At 41.1% G+C, this 25,802-nt stretch overlaps 1 protein-coding gene across 2 annotated transcripts in view; it reads right to left on the minus strand.

The window, feature by feature from the left end:
• Positions 1-797: 797 nt before the first annotated feature.
• Positions 798-25,802, minus strand: part of CACNG2 (calcium voltage-gated channel auxiliary subunit gamma 2) — a 130,860-nt gene continuing 105,855 nt past the window's right edge. The window contains exons 2-4 of one of the 2 annotated variants that reach the window (XM_063308361.1): positions 16,764-16,847; positions 6,399-6,539; positions 798-1,659 (exon numbers count right to left, since the gene is read on the minus strand). In XM_063308361.1, coding sequence (XP_063164431.1) covers positions 1,124-1,659; positions 6,399-6,539; positions 16,764-16,847 — 761 coding nt within the window. In that variant the 3' untranslated portion in view covers positions 798-1,123. The remainder of the gene's footprint in view (positions 1,660-6,398; positions 6,540-16,763; positions 16,848-25,802) is intronic. The other variant, XM_063308363.1, reaches the window with a different exon arrangement.

The raw sequence follows: 25,802 nt of genomic DNA on the forward strand, positions 1-25,802 counted from the left end.
GAGAACGACATCTAGATTTTAAAATCAATTTTCTAAACCCAATGATAGTGGCATCCTTCTCTCCCTAGGGAGATTGTTTTCTTGGTCCTTAATTCTCATGACTGGGAGGGGAAGGGGGGAAGGGAGCGAATGCTATTAACATCAAACAGCAGGCCAAGTTCTGGATATCTTTTTTTTTTTTTTAAGTGTTGTTGATTTTCTCCTAAGATTTTAGTTTTCACAGTTTTCAAGTTGGAAAAAAGATGAAAAGAAAAATATTATCTGGCTTTCTGGCAAGTAAATCCCCTTATTATATTTACATTTATGTATAGCTGTTTTATTTAAAAAATGCCACTTTATATTAAGCTTTTTTTTTTTTTGCAACGTCCCAGTTAACCCCAGAATAGTCATAGGCTAATGAGGCTGAGCTGCTCAGCTTAACTTCCCGAGACCTGGAGTTCTGCATAAGGGCATTAACCTTGCAAATCCCCAGGGACAAGGAAGGTCATGTTAAGCTCTGTGGACCAACAAGAACATGTCGAATCCCCAGTCACTCCTGGGGTGGCGGGTTCAAAAAACTTAGGCAGGCCCCAATGCATGTACAAATAGGGTATCCACAAGGACACCCAAATCACTGCATTTTATTTCTGGCTGGAGATTGCCAGGAACTTGCAAATCCACAATGGGCTAAAAGTGAAAATAAAAATAACCTAAGGAATTAAAAAGTAGTTCTTCCCCCCTCCCCTCCCTCCAATCCAAAAAGCTGCCTCCTCTTTTTCCCACTTGTTTTTTTTTAAATTATTATTTTTATTTCTTGGTTCCTTTTTTAAATCTGCTTTTATTAAATGTTAAAATAATGGTACATGGGAAATCATGCATTTTCTTTTAAATTTATTTTCTATTTTTTCTATTTTTAAATTTCTTTCTCTTGATTTTTTTTAACTTTTTTCTTTTTTTCTTTTTTTTTTAACTTTTTTCTTTCTTTTTGGATGTTTCACTTAAGTTTGTTGTTGTTTTTTGCTTTTGGAAGGTTCCTATGGTTGCTTTCTCCTTGCCCCTATTGGCCTCCCCGCCATTCCTCCTCCTGCCCCCAAGTCCTTCTCCCACCTTCCCTGTCCCCCGGTTTCAGCCCCTCGTGATAGCTTCATACAGGGGTGGTCCGGCGGTTGGCTGTGTTAGTATGGAGAGAGTCTTTGTTTTCTTTCTGGATACAGTTGTGAACCTGGAGGAAGCTGTTATCCCTGTCTGAATTGTAGGTGGCGGTGGGGGTAGTAGCAGCCTTCAGGGGGTCCCTGGTCAGGGTATACATCGAGATTTCCGTAGATGGGAGGGTGTTGAACCCTTTGATCCCAACGGGAGAGGCATCCCTGGAGTGTGAAGGCTCAGTGGAACGGGAACTGGAACGACTGCGTCTCTGGTAGCGGTAGCGATAGCTGGGTATGCGGGTGATGGCAGAGGACTGGAGGTAGTCCGTGGTGTGAGTGCTGGCACGCAGCTGTTTGTGCCGGTCAATGAACATGTGTACAGCCAGCACTCCAACCATCTCAGCTATAATAAAGGACAAGGCCCCAAAGTAGAAGGACCATCCGTAAGAGTAACTGTTCTTCTTGGAGTCACTTTTTGAGGGATCTCCAGCATTGGCTGATATGTACACAATGATGCCAATAATATTACTCAGACCTGTAGACAAAAATTAAAAGAAAAGAAATTAGACTGTCCTCTAGGCATCCCTAATATGATTTGAAGAGGCTTTGTAGACAAGGGTAACTATTCTGTTGTAAGTTTTTTTTGGCCAAGGTCCATCCCCACCAGGATCAATGACAGGGCCATTTTTAAAAGCTTAATAGTGCAGTGCAGCCATTCAAAGATGGCATTTGGGGATTTATCTGAGACTCTGGATGTTCCAATATGTATCAACATCACAATGACACCTCCTTATTCAAATTCCTTTTGAAAAACTTTTTAGAGCCTTCCCCAACCTGATATTCTCCAAACATGTTAGAGTTCAAGTTGCACAATCCTTATATAGCCAGCACATAATTCTAGGAAGCTCAGTTCTATTAAATATTAACAATTAAATCCCTTACTTTGGACCACAAAAATATAGAATGGCATCAGAGGAAACAAAAACACAATTCTAGCCAATATGTGAATATGTGTTTGTGTTACCTTAGACTAGTAATTGCCTCTACCATTTGATGGCATTGATTTTTCTCTCTACAGCTTTAAATTGATATTTTAGGTAGGTTGTGAGTAAGGTATTAATACAGTGTAGAAAAATGAATTTTTGAGCTATTCATTTTCTAAGAAAAAACCCAGAAGCAATACATTACAGACTGGATCAGCTCTGGGACAAGGCAGTACTTCTAATATGTGCCTGTCAGTAGTACTGAACATCTGCATCAAAAACTATCCCTCCCCACCATCTACCATTACAAGCACTATCCTAATATGTTCAGCCACACAGAGCATTATTCAAATATTTTTCTACTCCTGTACTGATTCCTTACATGCTATATTCCCCCAACCTAACATAGGAATTGTCATATCCATAGTACAACATTCACCCGCCTGATGCCCTTCCTGAGTTCCTCATCAACTATTTGGAGCTACATTTCACTGTATGTTGAAGAACTATCTGGTTATTGCAGGGTCTGTGCTTAAACAGGATTGTAAAATTTTGTCAAAAAGATCCTATGATGATTTTCTATTTGCTGGAATCTCAGGACATTGGTTCTAATTCTTTCCTGATGAAATTGTTACTAGGATGGCATTTGACTAAACAAATAGCTTTACTCTGGTTTGGCAGTTCTCATGAGTTTGGCGTTGAACAGAACAAAAGCAGAGACCTACTCCCACTGTTGGTTGGAGGGTATATAGCAGGGCACCCAGGCTGCTGATGTCTGTTGTCAGACCAGTATTTATTGGACCTAAATTTTGCCATCTTGGAACATTATGCTTGGGGCTGTTGAATAAAATATTGCTATCTAGACATCTGCTGAATTACATTTCAGTTAAGCATATTGTACTAGGGCTGCAAAGCTCTGGACAGCCACCAGATGGAAGCAAACATAAAGATTTTCTGAATCTCTGCTGTCATCTAGTAATCATCTAGTTTGGGGGGCCAGTGGTGGAAGACCTAATCTTAGAGAATTATCATGAGCCTACATGTCAAGAATTTGAGCCCTTTATGTGACAGGAGGTGTAATATTGACTCTTAACAACTGACAGGTGGTGTACAGTCTCTGAATATGCTAAGCCTTGTAAGAATACTGAAAGAGTGGTTTGCCTGCTTTGTTCCTGGGCATTTTTAATTCAAACTCCCAAAGTTGGTTGCATTCGAGACCCTGATCCTGGAGCGGCCACCGCGAGATCCTGGATGTCTCATGGAAATCAGAAGCACCAAAGTACTGCGTGAAAGCCCCATGCAGAACTTTGATATAGTTTAGCCAATAGTGGAAGTAGGAAGGAATGGACAAGTATGGACTACCACCACAAATGTTGAACTGGCCAGGCAACATTTGGGGACACCCACAAAGAGCATGTGAAGGCAGCAACTGCCCCCTGCTATGTGGAGTGTATGCATAATATTACAGGCATTCTGGAAAAAAAACCAATAATCCATTTTCATCACTAGATGCTGCCACAGTCAACATATGAACAGAATAATTAGAAACAAAAGACAAATACCACAGACAGAGAGACAGGCTCTTAAAAAAGCCCACATACACACTGCAACATTTTCATTGCTCAAAAAGGATGCTACAAAACTATACTTTGGCTTTTACACGAGGAGAAATCCTAGACCTTATTTTGGCCTACCTGGCTCTCAGGTGAAAACCTGTGTTTAAACTGTACCACTTGTTATTGCAGCCAGGGTTCACATGATCAAATGTTCCTCCATAAAAAAAAATAAAACAAAAAAATACATTTCTGTATCTAGAAATACATACAGTATTTACACCTAGAAAAGAAGATGATCAGAAGAAAGGTTAGGCTAGAACTTTTCTTCCTGGCATTTGATCTTTCCCAGGATTTCTTCAGCCTGTGATGTTGGTCAATAAGAAACTAAACTAATCTGGAGGGATTGTACTTCACCTGAAAAAGCAGGCAGTCCTTGACCTCTAACTCTGGATTTGCAGAGCATGGCAATAGCAAGGATTGTATTTGAAAAATTATACCTAACGTGCCAGCTGCAATTCTTCCTGAGCCAGTCAGATCCGGCAATAGTTACCTGTACGTTTGTTACATCATAGTTAAAGTACTGCAATATGTTTTGTATGTGGCACTCCTGAAGCCGTACTTCGAACATAAAGGCAATGTATACATCATGAGGTAAATAAGTAAACAATAAGTTTTAAATTGTGCAAAATGCAGCTACTATGTGGCTTAACACTCCCAGATACCAGGATCATATTATGCCTGTCTTATCATATCTGCCAATTGTTTTCTTTACGCTGTTTACTGTAAGATCTAACAGCTTAGGCTCTACTATCTAAGTAACCATCTATTTGTGTAGAAATCTATTTGGCTGCTAAGGAAAGGCAGCCTTAAAGATTGTCCTGATTTCAGAGACCTGTTAGGCCCACCCGAGAGGGTCTTCTGCATTTTTCCCAAGCTATGATACAGGCTCTCTCAGGAAATTCAATTAGTATCCACTCACTACTTCTTTAGAAAATGAGTGAAGCCTTTTGTCTTTAGCCAGGATTTTCCAGTTGGATCATGATGACTTTTAGTTATTATGTACCTATCTTAAATGGATTTGTAATGTACATACAGTTTTGTTGTTGTCTGTCAGCCGCCTTGAGCTTCCTATGGATGGAAAGGTGAGGTTAAAACTGAAATAATAAGCAAATATCTATTGTTTGATATGGAGGGTTGTTTTTTTGCTATTTATTTCTGGTATGGAAGAAATTCAATCCTGTGAATCTTCACCTGCATGCTGCAGTGGTAAAGCCCAAGCAAAGGCTTATTCCTTCAGTATTAAACAGGCATAGGAGGCCACATAAAATTTCTTCATTTTTTTGAGCTGCTCTTTCTTACTCAACCTAGTGAACAGGGCCTAATTCACAAAAAATCTTTTGTGTGTTGAGATGCTTTTTATTTTCTCCTGGTGATAGATTATCCATATCTCCATCCAATCTGTGGTCAAAAGAAAAGATGAAAAGTCTTCCACACTAGGGCAGTGTTTTTCAACCTCAGCAACTTTAAGATATGTCGACTTCAAGGTTAAGAAACACTGCACTAGTGGGTGAAAAAAAGGCGGCAGCAGCTAGGTTTCTCTGTAGTGGTTAACATAAAATACCATATTTGGCACATGCCTAGACAGACTCGCCACTTCCTTCCTGGTGCAAAAAGTACATGTTCAGCCTAGGAGAGCACTGATAGAGGACTATCATGAGAGTTGGAATAGGGGAACACTTGCCTGATGTTCTTCTTTGCCAAATATCTGGGTTGTCATCCAGGATCTTGGGTTTGCTTTCATTAGTGTTACTTTTAACATTTATGAAACCATGTTATGAGCAATGCACTTGAAAAACTTCTATATGAATACGATGTTTGCAAGCCAGCTGAATCCTCTCTGAAATTTTAAAGGCACTGTATTGCATTGCCAGGGTCAAACTAAGTATGACAGTAGAAGGTCTATTTGTTTAGACATGACTGGGAGAGGCCTAGGTTTCATGCAAGGAGAGATTTAAAATGAAGGTAGAACCACATCTCAGGATTTCAAAATGAGGGTAGAAGAATCGGATTTTTAGAGCAAAAACGCATGTGAATAGGTGAGATTTATTCTCCACCTGCCTTCGGCATATTTATTGAAAACATAGTTGATACGTTATCCTTCATCATATTATTGCTCAGTATGACTTTAGTTTGTTCTTCCATGAAATATTTTTTTTTTTGAATGAACTGCAACACAGAAGTGAATTTGGCTGGGCAGGGAGGGGAGGCGATGAGAAATTATAGTGAAGAAAATAGAGGGCACTAACCATATCCATGTGTTGCTCTAAGATTGGACCTCCTGTTCCCAGCTCTATGCACAAGTGAAACACACACAAGTTTAAACAAATGATTCTTCCACTGTCAAATCTAGTTGGACTCCCCCTAAAATAGGTTGCAACTCCGAAACATGGAATGCAAGGGCAATACAATCTTTCTCTCCTGCAATCACTCAGATTTAAATACCTCCTTTTTCATTTCACAAGATTTAATTCAGATGTGGAAATGAATAGTTACCATTGGAGCTGGGAAACATTAGCATTCCCAGTCTTTTCCTTTTCTTTTATGTTCCATCCCAATGCTCTGGAAGCTGGTTGTTCCCTTCACCTCCCCACTCATTGGGTCCCTCCCTCCTTTTTGATTTTTGTGCTTTGATCCCTGTGCAGAGAGGCAGCCCACTGGTCCCTCAGCCCTTTTACCTGCAGACACGAAGAAAATGCCGGCACTAAGGATGATGTTATGTCGGGTTTTGTAGAACTCGCTGGCTGCAATGCAGAGTCCACCCATAAAAAGCAGAATCACACTCAGGATCGGAAAAATACTAGAGGCTCTTACAGCCCCTGTAAGCAAAGAAAACCAGAGGGGTGGGGAAAGGGGAGGGGAGGGGAGGGGTGGGGAGGGGAGGGGAGGATGACAGCAAGTGTGGGAGACAAGGAGAAGAGGGAAGACATGCAGTTGGGGGGAATTAAGGAAGAATATAGAAGATTGGTGAGGAGTGCAGCAAGGTGGAACAAAAAAGAAAGACACAGCAAAGAAGCACAGGAATTGGAAGGCCAGTGATAAGGAGAGAGAAAGAGGAGGAGAATGAAACAGAGCATCAACAGAAGAAGAAAGCTGTTACAAATGAACTGTCAACATACTGGATATTAGAAGAGAGCACTGTACTTAGAGCTGGGGACAGTCAAATGGCATCTGGTAACCATCAAACACAGTGCCATCCCTCCGAACAAACAGAAACTCTCAAGGCCAGAAAATTAAAACAATGCCATGTACTATTCAGCATATTGTTAACAAATTGCAATCAGCAGGAGATGTCCTGAAAATAAACACAGAGACTGTGCAGAAGTGGGCATGGAAGACTCTCCAGATGGACCCAGTGCTTGCTCACAGGCAGGCCTGCACACAGACACATGGTGGTGGGGTGGGGAGGCAGAGGAGGTTTTTATCATTCAGGGTTTGTGCCTCAAGCATGGAATCTTGTGAAGATTCCAGATGGAGTCTTCCGTTCTTCCTTGTCACTTTTTTCGCCTTGTTTCTTTCCACAAAAAGTGCATTAAGGAGGAAATGATGGAATTGCTGCCCGATTGTCTTTCAGCTGCTAACACTTGATGCTATCTCCCTGGAAGCACATTACGCTTTGGAAATGTGTACATGTATTGCAGACTAATGAAGGCTGTCATATGTGTTTGTCCTCATTTACTGTATTTACCCAAAAGGAAGATGACACCAAATTTAAGGCTTCCTCAAAAAAGAAAATTAGACAGGAAAAAATTTCATCCGCCTAGTATATTATCATATTCTCAGGAAATCTAAGATGACCTTCTCTTTTTAAAGATAAATTATTTGGGGAAATACTAACTTCCTTGCACATAGATGTAGTACTTCCTCACATACGATACCCAGTAGATGGCAGTAGCATGCAGGTACATAAATACACCTATACATGTAATGATTTTCAGATTAAGCATTATGGAGAATGGGGAGCTCTTGTGAAGATGTGTGACTAGTGTAACTTTATTTCTAGGAAACATTCAAGTATCAGTGTCTCTCTCATGCACAGATGTAAGCATGTACAAATATGAAATCTGACTTATCTAGGGATTTCAGACATATATACTAGAATGTTAAAAGATAAACATGCACTTTATGTGGCATCCATATATCAGATTCAATGTTTTTCACTTCCAGTATAACATATAGCAGCTTCTAAGTCAGCCTTCCTCAGCTTGGTGGCTTCTCTAGAGTTAGTGTTCACTAAGCCTTTGCTGGATGCAAATTATGGAAGCTGAAGGGCAATCTGAATGAAGAGAACCTGGCTGGGGTAGACTGATGTGAGTTGTTCACATTAGATTAATCATGCCATAAATAAATACACTTTGAAAGTATGGATAAAATCCACCCATTTGCCATTCTTTGATACCTTGGGATGGTTTGGCTACATTAAGTGTACTGTATATTAAAACATTTATTTTGATGCAATGAAACACATCAGAATCTGCTATATTGTTAGCTGTCTTGAGAGCTTAACTAAATGAAGTATATATTTCTCTTTTTAAAAGATAAAAAAAATCTTTACATAGGGACAGGGAAAAAACAGTGCCGCCAAGATTTTTGATTTGTGTCTGATTTGTTCTCATAACCCTGTATCAAAATGTTCCTTTATTCAAGTCTTCCATCTCCACTAATTCCTGCAAACTCACAGGGAAACTTTGCATGATGCAATAGCAAGACAAGTGTCATGATAAAGAAGATCACAGGAGACTTTTGGCACAAGGAACTAATTAAGAGCAACTTTCTTTCTTGGAGGGGCCACGTGAGTCTAAACTGAACTGTCGTGTTTGGTTAATATCGTGCTGGGTTCATACAACACATTAACTTAAACCTGGGTTAACCTGGGTTAACAAAATACAGTTGTTATATTTATATAACCTGCCATACCCCAACAAACCTTATGGCTTAACTTAATGGCCTGGTTCATACGTGTTAAAACAAAGGTTGGGATTCCAACATGCTGGATGACAAAGTACCAACCCTGTTTTAAACTAGTTTAGTACGTTGTGCAAACTCAGTTAATGGAGAGATATGGGTACATATTGTTAGGCCATGTCCTTGCTCTAACAAGGGTGTTATGGGTGTTGAAGCAGGATGATCTGCATGTAATATATCATGGGAGTTTTATGTGCAGTTGGTCTTACACTGAGATGTTTTCTGGATCCAGCAAAAGGGCTGAATGGAAACAAGAAATGTGACTGCCAATGCAAAACCACCAATGAGTGGTTAGATTGTGACCTATGTTTACACTGACAGTTTTATTTTCACAATGATAAGTATAAACCAAAACTGGCAGTATGAGGTTCTAGTAAAATATTATGGAAGTTCTAGAAATACAGGTAGTAATTCTTAGCCAAAACTGGGCTGACTATTCACAGAAACATTATCTGATCTGCAGACTCTGTCATGAACAGTGTAGGAAATTGAGTATTTGCTGACAAAACTTACAGTTCACATAAAAAAAGAAAATCCTAGCGCAGAGTACTATGACTGAAGCCAGTGTAAGAAACAGATTTATTTCAACCTGATCAAATAAGTCCCAATGTACTTTGAATTTCAACAAGATAACATTTTATTGTTTAAAAATCTCCATTTACTGTCTCCAGAAGGAGCTCTACAACTGCAGGAAATGGATGGTATATAGTTTTTCACTGAGAGTTTTAAAAAGGATTTGGAAACAAGTCACCTGTCTCCTAATATAGAACTCCTAGAACTCAGCTTTTGGGAAGTTTTCCATTTTAAACATTTCTTGCATTCACTTCAATCAAATTATGCCACTTGGAAGAGAAACTAAAAGTTATATTGAATAGCAGCTTTCCACATCCTGGCATCCTCCATAGGGAGTTGGACTGTGATTTCCTAGGAATTCTAAGAGGAAACACTAACTTATTTGGAAAAAAACACGCATAACACTCCTGTGATGCCTCCATTCTTGGGTCATGGTCCCTGTTTTATTTGGTGTGAGCTTTAGTTCTCATGCTGTCTCTGGCCTTTTGGCTATCCAGCCCAGGGGGTGGCACTCACATGCCACACAATTCTATTTGTCACCAATTTCTCAGGAGTTTTGCTGAAGAATGCATGAGTCGACAAATGGTGAAAAAGGGAGGAAAATATTTATGTTACAATGAGACACTTATTTAATTTTTTTAGCTATAGTATATGGATATAATACCAAGTCCAGAATTTTTTTGTGGAAATCTTGGAAATGATGCTGCCCCGCTCCAGTGGATTTAAAATCCACTGATTTCAAATCTGTATGAGACAAGTATCTTCGGCCATGTTTCAGAGATGGAACTATGCCTCACGAATGACCTCTAGAAAACACTAATGAGATTTAACAGTAAGGAATGTCAGTAATTGCCAGGAGAGGCTCACTATCAAAGGTTTTTTAGAACATAGGCGGGTCCTATGACTTGCCTTTTTTCACACATTTTAATTAGTCTAACGCAGTTACAATAAAGAATCTTTTAGCAGTAACATATTGCTTTTTCTGGACCAGTTTTGACTGGCTAGAAAAGGGCCATTTCATGCAAAATCAAGCTTGTTGCTGCAAACTTAGCTCAAATTTGCTTGATTTATTACAGTTGCAGGGCATGGATTGAATTACAAACATGCATACCTGTGCATTCCATTATTATTATTTTATATGTATATGCATATACATACCACAGACATACACACACATATATGCACCAACCACTCTAGGCGGCTGATAAGGTACATTAAAACCATCTATAAAAATAACAGATATAAAACACAAAAGCTAAAGCTGTGCAATTAGAAGGCCTGGGAAAATAAATACGTTTTGAGCTGAACAGTAGCAAGGAGTGGGCTTGCTCCAGTTCCACTGGTCAGTTAGTCCATAATATGGAATTATTGGCTTGTAAGGCAGAGAAAATAACATTCTTTGCCATGTTATTTGGCATTTACAGTTTGTGTATTTGTGTGCAGCTGATTTGCAGATTCACAGGTGGCTTTGCTGGCTGTATGGTGTTGCAGAAGATAATAAATGGTGTTGGATTACTGCAACATGCTGTACTTCGAGCTACATATAAAGAGTTTATAAGCTTCAGTTATTATAAAATATGGTGGCAAGAATATGGAATGACTGTAATGTTTTATCAGCAATGCATCATCTCCATTTGTTCAGATTTCATTTCCAGGCTCAATTTTACGGTGCTGGTTTATCTGGTTTGGGCCACCGTATTAGGCTAGGCTGGAAGTCAAAAAACATCCTAGAAGATGACAGTGGCAAACCACTTCCATAATGTTGCCAAGAAAATTGGAAAGATCCATCCATGAAATGACTCAGAGTGGAGCTGACCTTGAAGGACACTTTTTATCTGAAGGATTACCTGTTACATTCCTCCTACCTCTGGCCTTCCTCCATGTGTCTTCACAATGAAACGCAAGAAGGTGCCAGATATGGTTAAACCTTTGCACTCATTGAACACAGTTCCTAGATAAGCCCATCTAGTGCCTGTCTAATGTCTTTTGGGTGAGAAGCAGGACTTAAATTCTTCTCAACCCATTTTGTGACTTTTTTAAACAATTAGTTGGTTATGATTGCTATTTTGTGGGGCTTTTTAAATAGCTATCTTCACCTGCTGCTTAATTTTATGTTAAAATGGTTTTTTCTGTGAAAAAAATCCCCTTTTCAGATCTTTAAGCAGTCAGTAGTTACTATGCTTTAGTTTATTTTGCTTTGAAATGATTTCTTGTGCTGTCCTGGATCTGGCTTTCATCAGATTTTAATTTTTGTTTCGTTTATATTTATATAAAGCACCTTGAGAATAATTTGTTTTAGAGTGAATAATTCATTGAATGAAAGAATATTATTTGGTGAAGTTTCAAGAATTATATTCCATCTGCCCTGGATATTTAGCATTTATCAAGAAAGCTTCCACACTTCGTTCGCCTTCTGAAATATCAGCTATGATTTCAGTGTGATTAGCCCATGATATCGTGTAGCTTCATACCACACAAACATTCATCTGCTGTTTTCAGTATATGAGGAGCAGATCAGATTAAATAAACAAGAAGAATATGATCAAATGAGAGCCCTACAAATGAGTCATATAATTGTTGCTGTTATTGTACCCTACAAGACTATGTATGATCATCCCTACTATTAAAAACCATGGCATCTGGCATCACAGATGTCTCAAGAGCAAACTATGTCCAGGGATGTATTTATTTCTTAGGCCCTTCCACATACATTATGGAGGCCATACCATCTGATACTGGCACTGCTCTCCTGTGTCCCCATAATACCAAGGGGCTTGTCTGGAGGTTGGGAAGCTGGCACAAGGAGGATGAAGGAGTATTAGGTATGTTTGCCGCCTTGAGTTATTTAAAAACAATAATAAAGGCGGGGTAGAAAATAAAAATAAAAATAAACTTCTGCCCTATCCCAGCTCTTTATTCTAGAGATTTCTCCTTCTCTTCTGCAGTCGAGGTCCAATGCTGTTTTGTCACTCTCTAGTTTTCCCCAGCTGCTCTGAAGAGCAGCTCAATACCAACAGTGGCAATTGGGCCTTGTTCTAACTTTCCCTTTCTTAGTCTGAAAAGCAAACACAGCCAAGGGAGATTGAGGATGTGAACAGGCCCTTTCAGAATGCTGGTTTTTGCATGCTCATATTGCGCAGCTGAAGGGAGCACTGACCAGCTCATCGGGAGAATAGAGCATAGCAGTGAGGACACTGGATTGTGGCTATGGACTTGTGGCAGAGAGTGGCAGGCTGAAGCTACTAACTTTGTGGAAATTTTTTTTATTTATTTATTTATTTATTTATTTATTATTAAATGTATACACCGCCCATCTCACTATAAAAGTGACTCTGGGTGACTGAAATGCTTTTAGTGGGGAGACAAAAGGAAAAGGGCCATAGCTTTGTGGTAGAACACATGCTTTCAAAGAGAGTCTCCTTTAGCCTTGTACTTTGCAGTTGTATTGGGTAACAACTTCTAGCATCCCAGCCAGAAATCATGAGTTGGTACAATGTGTGAACTCAGGCAATATTGGCTTAGGTAAATACTTCGAATGAACAAAGACATTCATATGCTCAATATTTTGGCTATATGAAAGGTTAAGTATCATAACTCTTCTGGGCATGCTTTCAAACTGTTACAGTTTTATTGCTATATTGCTTGAAAAACCGATGATTGATTAATCGTTATACACTTTTGCAGCCTGAGAGACTTGCTCCAGTGGTATTTTACCTCTTCTCAAGTGTATGAACAGGGTCATGGCAATATAGTGAACCCCAGAAGGAAGTGAAGCAAACCTGTGGATGAGGTTTAGCCTCTATTTTTTTTTTAAAAAAGAATAAATTTGGAGTTCAAATTTACAGCAGCTTTCTCTGACCTGACATACCCAAGTATACTGGGCCACAGCTCCTATCATCCCCAGCCAAGCAGGCTATGCTGGCTAAGAAAAGAAAGGGAGCTGAAGATTTTCCACACAGAGGAAAGCTAGATTAGAGAGTTGTAATCAGGACTGGAATAATTCAGGTTAGAGTCCTCACTCAGCCTTGAAATATACTTGGCTGGTCACTGAACTCACTAGATTAGGCTGAAGTATGATTGGATAATTTGTGGTTTCAATTTATATTGTGGGAACTCAGTCATTATCTTAGCATGTTGAATAAACCAGGCTATCAGATTAAGCCGTAATATTGTTTATTTGGACTCAGCTGGACATCCTGCTAACTCCAGAGGAAAGACACTGTACTAAATGGATGTGAACAGGTGACATATTCTCATCAAACACCTTTGTCGACCCGCATCCCATCACAGAGTCAGCCTAAATTAGTCCTTACCTGTTCTAGTTTTAGGATAGTGCTTTGGGTCTATTCCCAACTTAAGTTTTTGCTTACAAACAGTCTACAATGCCTCACTAAAAATCCTGGAGATGACATGAGGAGGGAGTGGCATCTTCTGAATTCCTGTTGTCTGGTTGATGCTGCTGCAGGATGCCCCTCCCCCCATTGGCTGGGTCACTGCTGTTCATGGGCGTTTTGGTTTGGGCTGCAGAAGAAACCAGACGCCTGTCTTCTGTGGAGATACCTGCTCGAATTATGCCCGACCTTTTTTTCTTTTTGTAATTCATGTTCAAACGTTACTTAGGCTCCTTAAATACACTGGTATACTGGTCTTCTGGAAGAGCACTAGCCTTTTTATTAAACATGTGTTCAGTGGTCTTTCAAAAAACTGGTCTGTAAAAAGATGGGCTGTTGGTCAATTTAAACTGAGAAAGAGATGTATCATTGCTTCTGTCTCAAATGAGGTTTTTATTATGAGGTTTTCCACTGCTTCTGCCAACAAGGGGTTGTGCATGGCCATGCTTTCTACCATTTTTATTGGGGAGGGAGGCAGGGCTATTTTTTCATACTCTAATGCCATTTTGCAGAAGCAGCCCTGCTGTTCCCTTCACCGTTTAGCCCAAGTGACCGAACATTAAGCCTGTCACTTTGCTTCTAGATAACCATGTTCAAAGTTAGCCCAAGGATAAGGCAGCCCTTATCCTTGGGCAATTTGAAAAATGGCTAAAGTCTTTGTCTCAGACACCCACCCAAGCCCGTACTTGAAGGAGATAAATCGATGCTGGCAACTGACATGGAGCGGGGTGGAGACAAAGCCAAAGGACTGCATGAAGCCCTGCCCTTAAATTATCCCCCAGAGAAACTCTACATACAGGACCGCTCACACAGCTTGTTACTGAGTTACTTGTTACTTGTTACTGAGGCTGATTAGGGTTTGGCTACCAGGGCATATTTTTCTGCCACCTTGGGGGCTAGTGGAATGCATTTTGATGTGGCCCCGAGGAAGAGCCCAAGGTTTTATCATAGCGTGTTATGTAAATGAAGCAATTGTTTAGAATTTAGGGTTTAGAATTTAGTCAGTTCCGTGAAACCAACCATTAAAAAGCCTTTCTGGAAACAGTCAGAGAAGGAGCAGTGGGAATGGGATGCTTCGATCTTCCTGGGCAATTTTTTTTTATTCTGATGGCAGCTGGAGAGAATTTAAGTGGAATGGCATTTCTAATTATTTAATTAGCCAATTAAACCATCCTTAATTCCTTATTACTGCTGTAAGTTATGGATAACCGTTCTCTGTTTACTCCACTGCTCATGAAGAATGATTTTTCAATAATTTAGATATTTGCTGTATCAATGGCATTAAAAGCAACAAAATGCAACTTTAGAGGGACATATCCATATAACATTTGTGCACTTTCTTGGCTTGGCATTTTTATACTACACTGGAAATGGAAGAAGTGGAGAAAATCAGGTCCTATTAAAAAGAGGATATTTTTTTCACAGTACATTACAAAAAAGACTAAAAAGGAGAGTGTCTTTTTATTACATCTGCTATGGTCCTAAGCTGTGGTTGACAATAAGCATGTTATTATTATGCCCTTAACATCTTTTTCTTCATAGCAGTTAGCACTATCTCTGTACTCTATACTCTATAGAAGTATTCTCTTCTATTGGAAGTTAGTACGAAGTAGGAAGAATTAAATGGACAAGAAATATAAATAATTTAATAATCAAATATGTATGTATGTATGTGTTAAAAGCTATATGTACTGGTTCTATATAATCAAAAAATAATCAACCCTATACCAGTACTTATATTAGGACAATCCAAAATGGAGAAGTCTCAGGATTAGGTTAAATATTGTGCCCCAAAATTCATGGCTACAATGCTTGGTATAATGTTTAGTTCTTCTGATTCTTCCCCATCTGAATTCTGGAATATTTGAAAACTTGTGTATTCTTTTGCTAGAATTTGATTGGTCCTAATAATGATATTGCTCAGCTGATTTCGTTGCAGTGTATCATGCCTGTTTATAATGATGCACATGTTAATGATTGGTGTACCTTCCTAGGAGTTTAGTTTGCTGCTATATCAGCATCAGCCTAGGAAATACAAACAATGGTGAACTGACTTAAGAAAAAACTGTTTAAAACTGCTTAAATTTGGGCTCTTGTATTTGAAAAGACATTTTAAATGACAAAATACTTGTGACTCCATAAATGCCCAAACCTCTAATGTTCTAAGGAGCATGCAAAAGGAACAAATGGGAGAGAATCCACTCATGTGCTTATTGCAGAATATGTGTGCATGCATGCATGTGTGTGCGCACACACATGTATATACCATTCACCTCAGTCAGTCAGTTTTGGTCCTTTTTTTTGCCTGACTTTTAAGCAACAGTACCTGAATTGGATCGCCTCCAATTTATTTTATACTATTCTATTATTCTATTAATAATTAATATTATTATATTAGTTTCATAGCCTCCCTTTCTTCCAGGAGCTCAAGGCGGCATATTTCCTCCTCCAATTTTTCCCCAACAGCAATCCTGTTAGGTACTTTGGGCTAAGAGATAATGACTGGTCCAAAGTCACCTAGGTCACTTTCATAATGAACTCAAAGCTGGATCTCTCCACTCTTAGCCAAATACTTTAACCACTACACCATGCTGTTTCTCCTTAGACTTTGTCCTACAGCTGACAGTTCTGGGGTGCTGACAGTTTCCATAAATAGAAGATATGCACAACAGGTGAAATACTCAGGAATACTAACCCATCTTAGTAAGTAAAGTAAAGTAAAGTAAGTAAATTTATTTATTTGGTCAATGTACTAACCCATCTTAGAAATTAATGTAATACACTTGAATTTTGCAATCTTCACAACACAGGGAAGATTTTTTTTCTTCTCAGAGGCAAAAATACCCTCTTAAAGATTTAAAAAAAAAAAAAAATGAATTATCAGGAAACCAACTGAGCAAATACATGCAAAAGACCTAGCAGGGGATTTTAATACAACATTTTATGGCAAATACCCAGAAAGCCTGAAAGGTGTCCCACTCAGGCAGCCTCACCAGGGTGTCTGTCTTTTGGGAATAAGCTTTGTCTATCATCATCATCATCATCATCAGAGAACGAAGGGCACCCCTGCTCTGCTCAGAGAGGAAGAAGCAACACGAGAAGTTGCAGACTTACGGAGGAAATATTCTGCTGTGTCGGCTTCATACTCTGTGTCCTCAAGGAAGTGATCGATTTGCTTACACAGACCTTTAAAATTCCCTACAATACAAGAGAAGAAACAACAAATGAGAACACCAGAAACTGAGGGAGGAGCTTCTCTTCAATCTTCTTTATTCTTTATTTTATTTTATTATATTATTTTTTATTTCAGCATTCACCAAACACCATATTCCTTTGCTATAGGGCAGTGTTTCTCAATCTTGGCAACTTTAAGACGTGTGGACCAACTCCCAGAATTCCCCAGCCACCATGCTACCCCTGCTATACTAGTATGTTTTCTGACTACAATACTCTGCTGTTGAGGAAATGTGATTTTCTCCTCTCATCTGTCTAAGTATTTATATTTGTGACAGTGAAGAGAATGCAAAAGGAGATTACACAGGTGTCAACGTCACCTATTTGATAATACTCATGACATCACTGGGCTGAGCTTGAGGCATCCATTTTAAAAGAACACAAGCACACATGCAGTGACACAGAGACATACGCAACTTTCTGCAGAAATCCAATTCACTAAAGACAACCATTTAAGACTTCCTTTTTACTTCTTTGAAGGCTGCACGTCAGCTGCTCTATACACATTCTTGTGTTGCTTAAGCAGCTCAGTAACCAAGCTAATTCCTAGCTCAAAGCTCAGAGCTACCTTTCTGGTACCTTCCTTGCATGAATGACATCAGATACAATATTGACCCGCTGAAACTGGATTAAGACTATATTGCAGCTAAGACTAAAATACAGGTTTTGATTATAACTACTAGGTTCTCTTTTTCGTCCCTAACCAGATGCATATCAAACAACCAAATGCAAATGACGTGAGCTATGATGTGCTTCCGCCAACACCTGCTTAGACATATTTGCTGATGTACAGTAACACAACCCATTTCATATCCATGTACACAGGGATGAAATATATGGCCTAGATTCAAATGTAATTGTGAGTACACGTGGCAAGACATTATTCTTGCTGCAGGATTTAATGCTAAAACCAATGAATATGGCAATTCTGTGCATGTCACTGAGACACAGGATGTGTTCACACAACACATTTATTTTAGTTACTGAATTATTTTATGTTCTTGATTCATAGAATACACTGAATCATAAAGTAATGAAATGGGCTGGGTTCACACAACCCCCCCAACCCCTCACTAAGATTAATATTAGGAAAGCTTCATGAATTATACAGTTACTAGATCTTTAATTGACATGGTTTAATCATGTTGTATGAAAACAGCCACAGAGTCTGCTTCCCAGTATTTACAATCCCATCAGTGATTACAGGTATTACTATAGTTTGGGTTGAGAACTGCTAGAGAGAATGGTCCACTATGGACTGATGGCCACCCCCCTGTATCCATTGCTATCATCCTTACTAAGTATCATCTCTACCCAAGTTGGTACCCTACTGATTATTGGATCTCATTTTCCTTAGTTCCTAGACAACCTGGCTAAAGACTGTGCAGACTGGGGAATTATGGAGGTTCTCCAATATTTTTGAAAGACATCAAGCAGGGAAGGTTGCATTTTTAATGGGCATTTTAAAAAATAAATAAATACAAATTAAATCCACTATCATACTAGCAACATTAAGTGTCAAGGAAATGACTATCTAGTTGCAGGACCAACAGATCCATTAGGCACAGTAGGTACAGTGCCTAGGGCCCATGAAAATCTTTTAATTTTTAAAAATCAGAATAAAAATGAAGTAGAAGTTATGCATTTTCATGCCTTGCCTTTCAGCCTTGAAAATATACACAATAAACAGAATGCAAGTCTACAAAATACAAATAAAATATACATATAATTCAAATAAAAGCTCAGTCATATATTAAATGCCACTGGGAAAATAATGAAAGTATAATTTTTAATACTACTATTTTTATAGAAGAAGGGGCCCATGAAGAGAAAAATGCCCAGGGCCCATAAAAGTCCTGTCCAAATGGCAAACAAACTAGCAACCCAACAGAGTGGAAGAATCTTGCAGGCTGCCATGTCTCAGATCTAGCATGAATACAGATCAGATTTTACCTTGAGGGAATAGCAGAGTCATAGGTTGTGAGTGATGGGTTTTCTCAGTAAACAACATTGTGGTTGTATAATTTTTGGTTCAATGTGTGTGTGAACCCAACCAGTGTATATAAGGATCAGTGTGATTTGGGTGTGATTTGCCATGGATTGGTGTATTGTGCAGATATGGCCTGAAGGCAAGGCATAATGCAAACATGAGTTTTGAAAATAAGTTTCTTAAGAGAAAATTCTTGGAAACTTATTCTTAAGTATCTTTACAGTTGAGCTCAAGTCTTGTTGAATTCATGGACACATCCATGTGGTTTTCTTCTGGGCTGTTTCCTTGATGTTATGTCTAATCTACAAGCCTGGTATTCTCCCATCCAAGTGCTAACCTGGTCCAATCCTGCTTAGCTTTCAAACTCAGATAAGGTCAGCTACGTAAATACTAATGGACAAACAAGACCTCCTTATTCACGTCTGTACCCAGAATGAACATGATTTAAGAGAAAAAGGGAATGGGCAGAATTCATTTCATTATCATAGGGTCAAAAGTGAACTAAGTTCTCATACTCTGTCTATTTGTAATAAAAGGAAAATAAGTACTTTGGTGACAGTGGGGGCTTTCTTTCCATTGCAGATAGCTGGTATAGACGTAACCTTCCCCCAGTTTTGAAATGGACTGTAATGGAGGTAAAGATTAAGAATCTTCCCTCCTGCCAATTGCTAGGGTACTTTATTTATTTATTTATTTAGAGTTTTCATATAATAAAGGACAAATCAAAAAGAGAAAGAAAAAAAGAATAGAAAGAAAAACAAAAATGGAAGAAAAAAAGAAAACTAAAGTTAAGAAATTTATAAATGATTTCCAACCTTTTCAACAGATAATTACAATCTTGTTCCTCCTCCCTCTTAAATATTTTGCAAATCCCTCACCCCCTCCTTTAATCCACATCTTTCTTAATCTTCAAATCCATAAATTATCAATTCATTTTTCTCTTCTTTCAGCAAAACATCCATATACTGTAAGGTTTCCAGTCTTTCAAAAAAAACAAACATTGTTGTTTGCTCTCTGACCAAACTGGTCAGTTTTGCCATTTCTGCAAATTCTGACATTTTCACAATCCATTCCTCCACTGTGGGAATATTATAATTCTTCCATTGTACATACAATAATCTTGCTGCAGTTACTATATACAATATCAATCTACCACGAGTCTTTTCTAATTCATTGTCAATAAGTCCCAATAAAAAGATTTCCGGTTTCTTAGCGATATTAATCTTTAAGATCCTTTGTATTATTACATGAATTTATATCCAAAATTTCTTAGCTTTCTTACAAGTCCACCATGCATGATAAAATGTCCCCTCATACTTTTCACATTTCCAACACTGATTTGAAATATCTTTGGACATTTTTGATAGTTTCCCTGATGTCATATACCAATGATACATCAATTTATAAAAATGTAAAAACCCAACCCAATTGCTCGGGTACTCTCCATGAGCTATTTATTTATTTTTTGGCACCAGATGGTGCCAAAAAATGTGAACACTATCAATATGATTGGGCTCCCCGAACCTCTCTTTCCTTTTCACACATAAATTCTTCTGCAACAAAGGCATATTCTGGAAAAGAGAATTCTGAATTTGAATGTCTGATCTTGCTTTAGTGAAATAAGGGAAACCAAGACTAAGTAAAACTCCAGAAATAGTTTGACAAATCAAACCAAAGCTAATTTGTCCCTATTTTTTTTTAATCTGTTCAATAGTGTCCGAATCTTGGAAACTACTGGACAAGTCCCTGCAGTTTTCCTGGCAAGGTTTTTCAGAAGTGGTTTGCCATTGCTTCCTTCCTAGGGCTTAGAGAAAGTGACTGGCTCAAGATCACCCAGCTGGCTTTGTGCCTAAGGTAGGACTAGAACTCACAATCTCCCAGTTTCTAGCCTGATGCCTACACCAAAGTGGCTCTCAATTTGTCCCTATAGCCAACTAGAAATTCAGTTACTGCTCAAGGTCAAAGTATGTTAAGCTCCAAACATCTCAGCAGACATCACATATTGAAGTTGTGCAGTAACTTGCCATGTGGATCAACTCTGAAAAGAAAAGAGGGGTCCGTCTTGGCATACCAAAGAAGTCTGAACCCTAGGCTGAGCTACAGCAAAATGGCTTGTCCAGTGCACCACTTTAAAGTGGCCTCTAAGTGGCAATGGGTCTATACACACTGGGCCATCCTCATGGGTTCTGAGGAAGCTGGTGGCCATTTTGAGGTGACTGAAAGATTCAGCTTATGTCTCACTGGCCAAATAATAAAAGAGTTTTATGAATGGTATGTGACATCAATAGTGAATCATGGTTACTGAAACCTAACACAACCTCCCGGTATCCTGACTCAACAAATTACAAAATGTCCATTGTTTGCTGAGGCAAAGGTTGGCAAAAGACATATAGACTTCCTCCCCCCATTATTTTTTACTTTGCTCCAGGGCTGACCCAAGCCATTTTTCCTGCCTGAGGCAGAACAGCAAGCCGGGCAGTCTTGAGAACATCGAGATAGAGATTATAGCAAATTAACTGACCATCCCTTCCTAACCGTCCCAGGATATAATTAGGCTATTAGGGATCCCTAAATGGTGAATGGTGGGCCCCTTCAGGTGTGAGAGACGTGAGAGGGTGCCCAGGTTTGGATGGGTAGTGCGAGAATACTCACCTTCTTGAGTGAGAGGCAAGAGGTGAGGAGTAGTGGTTGGGTAGCCCCCCTGCTGACTAGTGAGAGAAGCTGAGGGGGGGCACAGTGTGTGAGTGTGGGCGGTGGTTGGGCTCTACTAGTGCTGAGAGCGTGAGCTGGTGCACTGGGGGGGCCCACCATTGCCCTGTGATTGAGTTGTGGTGTGGTTGTGTGAACGAATGCAAGGGTCCCTATCCTTAACCAGCAATCTTAGGAGTCCAGGAGTGGGGGCTAATGGACCTCGAGATCCTGGGGGTTGTAGGGCGGGGCAGGTGATTGAGGTGGTGACAGGTAGGGGACGATATGACGGGAGCCAGAGGGCGGGTCATCATAGAGGAAGATGCCCCCGGTGCTTGTTACCTGTGGCGTGTTCCAGCCCTCTGTGCTCGAACCTGGGCCCTGGACAGCAGACTTGTGGTTGTCCTGACTTTTGGCTGCTGCTCTGTAATGCCAGGTCAATAAACAACAAGGCCCCCCTCATATGTGACTTGATCACAGAAGAGGGGGCAGACCTGGCGTGTATTACTGAAACCTGGCTGGGCGTTGAAGGAGGCGTTGCTCTTTCAGAGATATGCCTGGCTGGGTTTCGAGTCTGGCATCAGCTGCGACCTCAGGGCAGGGGAGGAGGGCTGGCTGTTGTCATCCGAGAATCCTAGTGGCCATCAGGGGCCCTGCTCCACAAGTGGCCGGGTGTGAGACCCTGTTCTTCAAGCTGGGTTCTCGAGAACAGTTGGGAGTTCTGCTACTGTACCAGCCTCCCTGCTGCATAGCGACCTCCCTGCCTGAGCTGCTGGAGGCCGTCTCAGGTTTGGCAGTGGAGTTCCCCAGGCTTATGGTGTTGGGGGACTTCAATCTGCCTTCCTTGGGGTGTGCCTCGGAAGCAGCCTGGGAGTTCATGGCTACCATGGCAGCCATGGGCCTGTTCCAGATTATTCAGGACCCGACTAGAGACAGTGGCCTCACCCCGGACCTAGTTTTCTTGTCGGAGCAGTGGCAAGACGATCTGAGGGGAGAATTACAGCTTTCCCCTTTGTCATGGTTGGATCATGCCCTGGTGGCCTTGAGATTCTCTCGTGCCGCCCCCCTCTGCAGGGAGGCAGGACCCATTTGATTGGTCCGCCCTGGGTGACTGATGGACCCGGCTGGGTTTCAGAGGGAGCTGGGGGTTATACCCGAGTCTCTCCTGTACGGTCCAGCAGAGGCCCTGGCTGCTGCCTGGAATAGGGAGGCAGCCGGAGCCTTGGACAGGATCGCACCTGTGTGGCCTCTCTTGCCCACTCAAACCCGGCACTCCCCGTGGTTTACGGAGGAGCTCAGGGTTTTGAAGAGGGTTAAGAGATGCCTAGAGCGCCGCTGGAGGAAGACAAAAGCTGAACCCGACCGAACACAAGCTAGAGCCGCGATTAAGGCCTACCTTGTGGTGGTAAGAGCGGCGAAGCACCAGTACTTCTCCACTCTTATTGCATCTGCAGATTGCTGCCTGGAGGCCCTGTTTAAGATTACCCAATCCCTTTTAGGGAAAGGGGAGTCAGATTTCCATCTACAGGGCTGTGTGGAGGAATTTTCGTGGCACCTGCAGGATAAAATCGCTCGGATCTGGACAGAGTTAGACTCCAAGAGTGAGACAGAGTCGGAGGAGATACCCAGGGAATGTACTTACCAGGTTATCTGGGACCAGTTCGATCCTGTTGAACCCGAGGAAGTGGACAGGATCCTTCGGAGTATAAATGCTACCACGTGCCAGTTAGATCCGTGCCCCTCCTGGCTGGTGAAAAGCAGCACGGGAGGTGACATGTGGCTGGGTCCAGGCAATGATAAACACATCCTTGAGAGAGGGGGTGTTCCCAGCAGCCTTTAAGGAAGTGCTGGTGTGCCCCCCTCCTCAAGAAACCGTTGCTGGACCCTACTATACTGGACAATTTTCACCCAGTCTCCCACCTCCCCTTTTTGGGGAAGGTGGTTGAGAAAGTGGTGGCTTTGCAGCTCCAGAGGATTCTGGATGAAACAGATTATCTAGTCCCCTTTCAGTCAGGTTTCAGGCCCGGTTATGGGACGGAAATGGCATTGGTTGCACTTATGGATGACCTCTGGCGGGAGCGAGATGGAGGCAGTGCATCCATCCTTGCTCTTCTTGACCTCTCAGTGGCTTTCGATACCATCAACCATGGTATCCTTCTGGACCAACTTAGGGAGTTGGGGTTGGGCGGCATAGTTCTGCGCTGGTTCACCTCCTTCCTCCAGGGTTGGTCCCAGTCGGTGTTGATAGGGAGTGAGAGATCCAGCCCGCGTCCCCTCCTTTGTGGGGTGCCGCAGAGTTTGGTACTCTCTCCGCTCCTTTTTAACATCTACATGAAACCACTGGGCGAGATCATCCGTCACTATGGGGTGAGGTATCATCAATATGCAGATGATACCCAATATACATCTCCATCCCGGGTGAAGTAAGTGATGCTGTGGCCACCCTTTCTGAGTGCCTGGGGGCTGTGGGGGCCTGGATGGGGGACAACAGGTTGCGGCTGAACCCGGGGAAGACGGAGTGGCTGTGGATTAATGGCTCCTCAATTTCTGGGAAATTGTCATCTTTAATTCTGGATGGGGTTGCACTGCCCCAGACAGACCTGGTGCATAACTTGGGGGTCCTCCTGGACTCATGGCTCCTGCTCGAAGAGCAGGTGGCAGCTGTGGCTAGGAGGGCCTTTGTGCAACTTCATGTTGTGCGCCAGTTACGCCCCTTCCTGGAGCGAGAGTCCCTTCGAACAGTCACTCATGCTCTGGTTATCTCCCATATAGACTACTGCAATGCGCTCTACATGGGGCTACCCTTGAAGAGTATCCAGAAGCTACAGCTGGTGCAAAATGCAGCTGCGCGGGCGATCTTGGTTTTCTCAAGATCAGCACACATCACTCCTTTGCTCCACGAGCTGCATTGGTTGCCAGTATGCTTCCGGGTCCAATTCAAGGTGTTGGTTATCACCTTTAAAGCCCTGCATGGCACGGGTCCAGGTTACCTAAGGGACCATCTCCTCCCCATCACATCAGCCTGTCCCACCCGGTCGTGTAGAGGGGGCATGCTACGGACCCCGTCTGCAAGAGAATTCCATCTGGCGGGGTCCAGGAGGCGGGCCTTCTCTGCAATAGCACCTGCCCTTTGGAATACCCTTCCCCCAGAAGTGAGATTAGCTCCCTCCCTCCTGGACTTTAGGAAACAGCTAAAGACCTGGTTCTGTAATTATGCCTGGGGCGGGAGGGAGAGTAGCCATTTCTGGGGATGGTTAGTTTCTTAGAAGGACCCAGTTCTGCCTGCAAATCATAAAGAACTTTTAACCATCGAGGTTTTTATAATATTTATTGTATCTGTATTATAGGGTTTTATAGTTTTATATTTTTATCTATCTTTTATTGTACACCGCCCAGAGCCCCTTTTGGGAGATGGGCAGTGATAAATTTGATTAATAAATAAACAAATAAACAAATAAATAAATTGAGCATAACTGACCGAAGCTCAGTTCTACAACCCTCATTCTGGTGTCATTTTGGAGTTGCACAAAGACAACCCTCTCCTCCCCTAAGTAAAGCTGTAGAGCTCTGTTCTTCTCTTCTTGATAGGAAGTTTGAGGAGAAGCTGATTTCAAAAATCGGGAGGTGGTTGGTATGAAAGGAACTTGGGAAGCACAGCACTAGTTGAAGAGCAAACTTTGGGAGAGGATTTGGAGAAGGGAGTCTGGCTGGTGACCACGGGTGAAGGGGCATTCCCACACTTCCCCATGTGCCCCAAATGTTTACTCTGGTCATACCCATAATAGGTCATGGTCCTTGCCTCCAAGGTCATGGTTTGCAAAGTGTTATAGATTTTCCACTCCTTGAAACTGTAATTGGATATTAAGAAGGGGGAAAAGATTACAGTACTTTTTTTCCAGTACATGACGTGAGAACATAAGGACATTTAAACCAAGGTCTGGAGGGATGAGATGAAGCAGCTTTGTGTGACCAAGGGGGAATACTAGCAAGGGTTGGCACGTCTGTGTGATGGGAAAAGGATCTTAGAATAAATGTCTCTGAGCACATTCTGAGAATAGGAATTTGTTTTCTAAATGCAAATTCGACTATGTTCACAGCCATTTGACAAAGAAGTACAGCCTTGGTTCCTTCAAGGTTTCTTAATTTCAGAAGCCTGATTTAGACTGCATGGGTGTGTTGCTACTGCGAAACAATTAATTCAGAGCCCATTCTGATTTTGTAAAAATCACTCCAGATTCTCC

The sequence above is a fragment of the Candoia aspera genome, chromosome 7 (assembly GCF_035149785.1).
Source record: "Candoia aspera isolate rCanAsp1 chromosome 7, rCanAsp1.hap2, whole genome shotgun sequence".
NCBI lineage: Eukaryota > Metazoa > Chordata > Lepidosauria > Squamata > Boidae > Candoia > Candoia aspera.